The sequence below is a fragment of the Marmota marmota genome, unplaced genomic scaffold (genome assembly GCF_001458135.2).
Source record: "Marmota marmota marmota unplaced genomic scaffold, marMar, whole genome shotgun sequence".
NCBI lineage: Eukaryota > Metazoa > Chordata > Mammalia > Rodentia > Sciuridae > Marmota > Marmota marmota.
The window spans coordinates 3,212,660-3,218,659 of record NW_025999913.1 but is presented as its reverse complement, the minus strand read 5'-3'; the positions used below and the strand labels follow the sequence as shown (position 1 = coordinate 3,218,659).

General features: G+C 48.1%; 1 protein-coding gene across 2 annotated transcripts in view; it reads left to right on the top strand.

Annotated features, from left to right (window-relative positions):
- The first annotated feature begins 303 nt into the window (after window positions 1-303).
- F13a1 (coagulation factor XIII A chain) overlaps window positions 304-6,000 on the top strand; it is a 164,971-nt gene continuing 159,274 nt past the window's right edge. For both annotated transcript variants that reach the window (XM_048799747.1, XM_015493980.2), the window contains exons 1-2: window positions 304-456; window positions 2,558-2,705. In XM_048799747.1, the coding sequence (XP_048655704.1) occupies window positions 2,576-2,705 (130 nt within the window). In that variant the 5' untranslated portion in view covers window positions 304-456; window positions 2,558-2,575. The remainder of the gene's footprint in view (window positions 457-2,557; window positions 2,706-6,000) is intronic.

Below are 6,000 nucleotides of genomic sequence, written 5' to 3'. Positions count from 1 at the left end.
AAGCCACATCAGCCAAACTGGCATTGCAAAAACATTCCTTTGTGAAAGACCCTTCCAGCCCATCTGACCAAAGAGGAGGGGAGGTGACCGCCTGTCACTCCAGCAGCCAAGGGAGGAGGGGGTGGGGGTCGGAGAACTGGGGATGGGGATGGTGAGGAGATGCGAAACCCGGAGCAAGAGGGGTGCGCGGGGCCGGGGACGGGAGAAAGGGGGCGCATGCCTGATCAACAGGGCAGGATTGCAGAAGTAAAGGGGAAGTCCTTGAAACTCCTCTGCTAGCTCCAGCTTTAGAAGGGGGAGGAGAAAACCCCAGAGGACGGGCGGAGGAGGGTGGGAGCTGTTGGAAAGTTATTTAAGAGCCAACTTTCTGGTCCTTTTGCCCCGTCCTTTTGAGGAAGTCCCCAAGAGGCACAGAGCGAGCCTACGCTAGGGCACTTCCTTGGGGAGCGCACGCAGGTAAGCCGCAGCCCTGCACCCTGCGACCCTGCAGCCAGCTGCGACTAACCCCTGTGCCTGGGTCTCTGGTGAGGGGGCTGCTCCTGCTCAAGAGGAGGGCAGAGGCAGCTCCATTCCTCCAGCCCCAGCTCTTGGCCCCTTAGCTCGGCGAGACCCAGCTTTGCTCTAGAGCGGGACACCTCTGAGGTACTCCATGAAGCCATCCTGAAAGCATTGCTTGCTGAGGCCCACCAATAGGAATAGGGGAGTTGGGGGTGCTCCCCCAAGGGACAGGCACCTTTCCTCAGGGAGGCAAAGTATGGAGTAGGGGACAGGAAAAGCTAGCACCAGGTAGGAATGTCTACTTGCCTGCAAAGGAGCAGGTTCTCCCATTCCAACTCCTGCCCATGAGCTTCCCAGTACCAATGCAAGGGTTGAACTTGAACCACCCCCTTCCCCAGACCCACCCAGAATGGCCTTGGGGTACCGCAATTCTCTGCTTTTTGGTTTTTGAATATGGGTTGAATCCAGGGTGCTTAACCACAGAGTCGCATCCTGAGCACTTTTTATGTTTTATTTTGAGACAGCATCTTACTGAGTTGCTTAGGGCCTCGCTAAGTTGCTGAGGCTGGCTTTGAACTTGCCATCCTCCTGCCTTGGTCTCTCAAACTGCTGGGATTACAGGTGTGCGCCACCCACCCGGCCATTCTCTGCTTTAACTGCTCCCTCTTCTGATATTCTGTGGCACCGTGGCCTCCTGTCCTACTCCAAACCTGCCTCCAAATCTGCCCCTGGAGTGGTCCAGCCCTTACCTTTGCTATTTTTTCAGGAGGGGACTGCTTTGTCCTGCTTTCATTCCATCATTAAACCTGTTTGTCTCTCCTGACTCCCTCCCTCCCCTCAGCCCATCAGGGACTGTGCGTAAATATGTTTAGAGACATTATGGATACCTATTTGGACCTTATCCTTCCAAACACTCCTGTCTCCTTCCAAGACCAAATACCTTGGCAAATGGCTCTGTCCTCAGCCTCTTGCTCTATTGCTCCACATTTCCCAGACTAATCTAATTGACTCTGTCATGGCAGGGCCTCATCTCTTGAGGGTGTGCCTGGTTTGTGAAAACAGCCAAGTTGCCAGGAGTGATGACAGGGTGATCCAGGTGATCAAGGTCCAGAAACAAAGTCCCCTTCATTTGGTCAGTTGGTCAACAAGTGCTTATTCGTGGCTGAGCTAAGGTGTGTGGTGTTTAGGATGGCTGTTTGCCTGCACAGAGTCCAAATTGCCTGTGGGCCTCCTTCCCACCACCTAACCTCTCCATCTCCTCACTTGTTTCCAAAGCACTTCCACCCACCCTAACACACCAACTGATTGATTTAAAACTCTGGGTGGGGCCTCTCCCTAATCCTACTGCCCTATAATCTCCCAGGGCAGAAATTCTGTTCTGTTCTCTGACACATCTATCCCAAGTACCTAGAACACAGTCTGGATCCTAGCAGGCCCTCAATCAACATTGATTGAATTAAACTGCAAATGGGAATGCTTTGGAAGAAAACACTTACCTGGAAACAGTTGTATGAATTTATTTTTAAAAGTGACTTAGGGGACTGGGGTTGTGGCTCAGGGGTAGAGCACTTGCCTGGCATTTGTGAGGCCCTGGGTTTGATCCTTAGCACCACATAAAAATAAAACAAAGATATTGTGTCCATCTACAACTAAAAATCAAAAAAGTGTCTTAGGCCTTATAAATACATATGAAGTGGGCATAGGTACATGCTTATGTCAGTCAATGTTTCTTACAAAGATGTTGCTTTCCAGGATTTTGGGGAAGGGAAAGCCCTGCTCCCTACAATGTTTAAAATTTTTCATTCCCTCCCATCAACCCACTTTTCCCTGTTTTCCATATGTTTTGGTGAACAAATCTCCCCCGAAATCTTTGGGGACTGCACTCCATCATTAGGTTAATCCTCGCTGCCACTGTGAGTTTTTATTTATGTGAAACTCAGAATGTGTTGCTCGGGTGCTGTCACACGCCGATATGTCTGTTTCTCTATTTTGGAATCTTTGTCTCAGATGGAACTCATTTCACACTCCCTTTCCTGTGGTCTCCTCCTCTTCTCCCAAGGATCTTGCAAATCTGAGAATGTCAGACACTTCCAGAACCACCTTTGGGGGCAGGAGAGCAATCCCACCCAACAACTCCAATGCAGCAGAAGACGACCTCCCCACAGAGGAGCTGCAGGGCCTGGTGCCCCGGGGTGTCAACCTGCAAGGTAGGAATAAGCCATTGCATCCAGGCAGAGCCTGACTGGCCTCTCTTCCCCTGTGGATGCTACATGAACATCCTCTGTCTCAGCTGAGCTCCAAGAAAAGATGCCCCTGCCAGTATCTGCAAGAAAGGACTCCCAAATCCTCTTCCAAGTGGAAAAAGCACCAGAGACCCAGCTCCTTTACCCAGTTCTGCCACTTATTGACCTTGTAACCCAAGGGAAGTCTCTTTGTCTTTCCACTTTCCAACTACATTTCCTCCACAAAACAAGGGTGCTGAATGAATGTACCTTTGAGCAGCCTCTACACTTTTGAGAATGCTCTCTAACTGGAAGATTCCACTTCCAAAATATTGTGTCTGTTTTTGATTGTCTGGCTTGCACCTCCTTCCATCTCCCTCCTCCCTCCTCCATCCATTGCTGTGAATTTCAGAGCTGGCGAGAGGTGCCAGATTCTGACAGTAATAGAGATGGAAGCCCTCTATTTGTCTCTAGATCAGCCAGGGGAGCAGGCAAGGCAAGCTGTTTCCCCTGCCTCTTGCCTCCTCCTGATCCCATGGGAGCCGCTCTGGGTATGGCAGCCACCAGCTGACCTTCTCTCAGCCCTGTCAACTGTGACGGGCCCAGGTGCCAGAGCTGGCTTGGTGATGCGGGTGCCATTCCCTTGGGCCACTGCAGGGATGTTCAGACTCATGTCCCCGGATGGCATCTAGCTGAGAGCTCTTTTTGCAGGAGCATTTATGCACCCAAACCCAATTTTTCTCTTTAGGGTTCTCTGTGCTGCATCTCGTCAGGGGATAAACACCTCCTTGCTGGGGTTGGTGAGCACAGTCACGCTGTGGCTGTGTGTGTGAAAACCCAGGTGGAGGCAGAGCTCTGGGTAGCAGAGAGAAAGGGTTTAGACAATTTGATATCAAACTGTGTAAACAGAGAGGTATTCAGCAGGTACCCTCCAGATTTGGGGTAGAGGCTCACAAAACACAAGGACATCTTCAATTGAACACAGAGAACAGTTTTGGAAGGAGCAAGGTAAACTCATTTGAAACTAACTCTCCAAACTAGGGCCACACTCTAAAACCTCACTAATAGAACCACAGAGCCGAGTTGGGAAAGGACATGATAATCAGCTTATCTCAACCCCGGTGACAGAGGTAGTTTGGAAACAGATCCAAAGCAAGCAGTTCACGCCTTCACTGACCAGACCAGAAGTCTTTTTTTCTTTTTAAGAACTGAAACAAAATTGGAAAGCAGACATCCAACTATCTAGGAGGTCACCTTGGAGAATTCCATTCTCTAGCAAAATTCCCCTCTGGCAGAGAAGACACTGGGCACCTAGACACTAGAAGAAGTGGGTAGTAGGAGCAGAAAGAGCAAGGGGCACCATCATCCTTACCAGGATGGGTGAGGAGAAATGTGATCTTCCCACAGACAGTGCAGGGGAGCAAAGAGCCCTGTCGTGCAGGGGGAAGAGCACCGAGATTCCAGTCCTAGGACCCAGGGCAAGTCATCTTGTGCTGTGGCCTCAGTTTACCCATCAGCAAAACAGAAGTAACACTTATTTTATAGGCTGTCCTGAGGATCAGATGGATAGGGTCTGTAGTAGGTCTAACCTATAGCACATGACTAATAAATATTTATTGATTTGGAGCATGGAAATAATCATACCCCTATAAGATCAGAATAACAAGTATCCAGTGAATACTTGATCCTACAGGAAATATACAACACTTTGTAAATCTGAAGTCAGAACAAAATGTTGCCAATAAGGCATCAAAACTGTCAGAGAACATGTTCAGGTCAGGTAATTAAAAAAAATCAGACATAACTGGTTTCGTTTGTTTATGTTGGGAGGTCCCTACCTCCCAACAGAGAGCTTGACTCAATTATTTTGAAAAAAGTATTTATTTAGCATTATTTACTTGGCAATCATGTGTCCACAACCCAAGTGACACTCTGGGATAGTCATGGAGATCCTGACATAAGGACATGAAAGTCCAGTGACTGCAGAATGATTTGAATGAATGAACACAGTCACTTGCAAATCGAATGACCCACCACCCCTACCATCATAATAATCTTATTTTTAATGACAAGTTCCAGACTTCAAAACCATGCATTCATTTAATATTTTCACTCAGGTAAGCTAGCCACCGATGCTGTGGAGGACATGCAGTTGATTCCTCTGAGCCTAGGAATCACAGCTGTCAAGTCCCAAATGAGGAGGACAGAAAACAATACCAGTATACAAAAAATCTGAACAAGGAGGTGATTCTGTACGTTTCAGATTTCTGCTTGATTGTCCAAAAAGCAGATTTTCTTACACTAAATATATCAAGTTCTCCCCAAGTTATCTCTGCTAAGAGACTAATGCTAGGAAGGCAAAATCATTTCTTCTGCTTTGTTTGTTTGATGCCATCTTATTGCAGTTCACCCAGTAGCCACTAGTGGCCTCCAAGAGCACTCTTCACTCCCTGGTCACCTATCAGGATGTCTTTGGCTCTGGAACACAAAGCCCTAAACCAAACACTACCTTCTCCTTCTCCTTCCCTTCCCCCTCCACCCCCTCCCTTCCTCCTCCTCCTCTTCCTCCTCCACTACTCCCCTTCCTCCTCCTCTTCCTTCTCCTCCTCCTGCTCCTTTTCTCCTCCTCCTCCTCCTCTTCCTCCTCCTTCCTCTCCTCCTTCCTCTTCTTTCCCCCTTCTCCTCCTCCTCCCCCTCTTCCTCCTTCTCCTCCTCCTCCTCCTCCTTCTCTTCCTCCTCCTCCCCCTCCCCCTCCTCCCCCTCCTCCTCCTCCTTTTAATTTTAATGGTGGCTCTTCCCTTTCCTAAGCTGCTATTGAGGAACTGACCAAGAAGCTCAGAGAGGAAAATGTCAACTTTGTCCTTTGGATGAATCCTGTAGCAATATATCCTGACCATCACTGCATATGGTGTATGTAATATACACTGATGTGTACAATGCTCTTCGCTCATGGCTGTGAATATTTGGTTAGAAATTATTGTATTAGAGTGGCAAGAACTGTAGTTCCAACTACTTGGGAAGTTGAGGCAAGAGGATCACTTAAGACCAGGAGTTTAAGGTTGACCTGGGCAACATAGCAATATCCTACTCCTAAAAGGTGTGGGGAGGATTTTAGTAAAGCAAAATCTTTATCAAAATGTTTGGACTCACATAAGCTTCCTCCCATACACATCATAACATCTAGGAAAAACTGAAATATTTGAGGTAAAGATGGGATCTCAGAGATGGGATTAGCCAGTCAGTGGATATCTGATCTGACATCCTCAAATTGTTTTAGGGA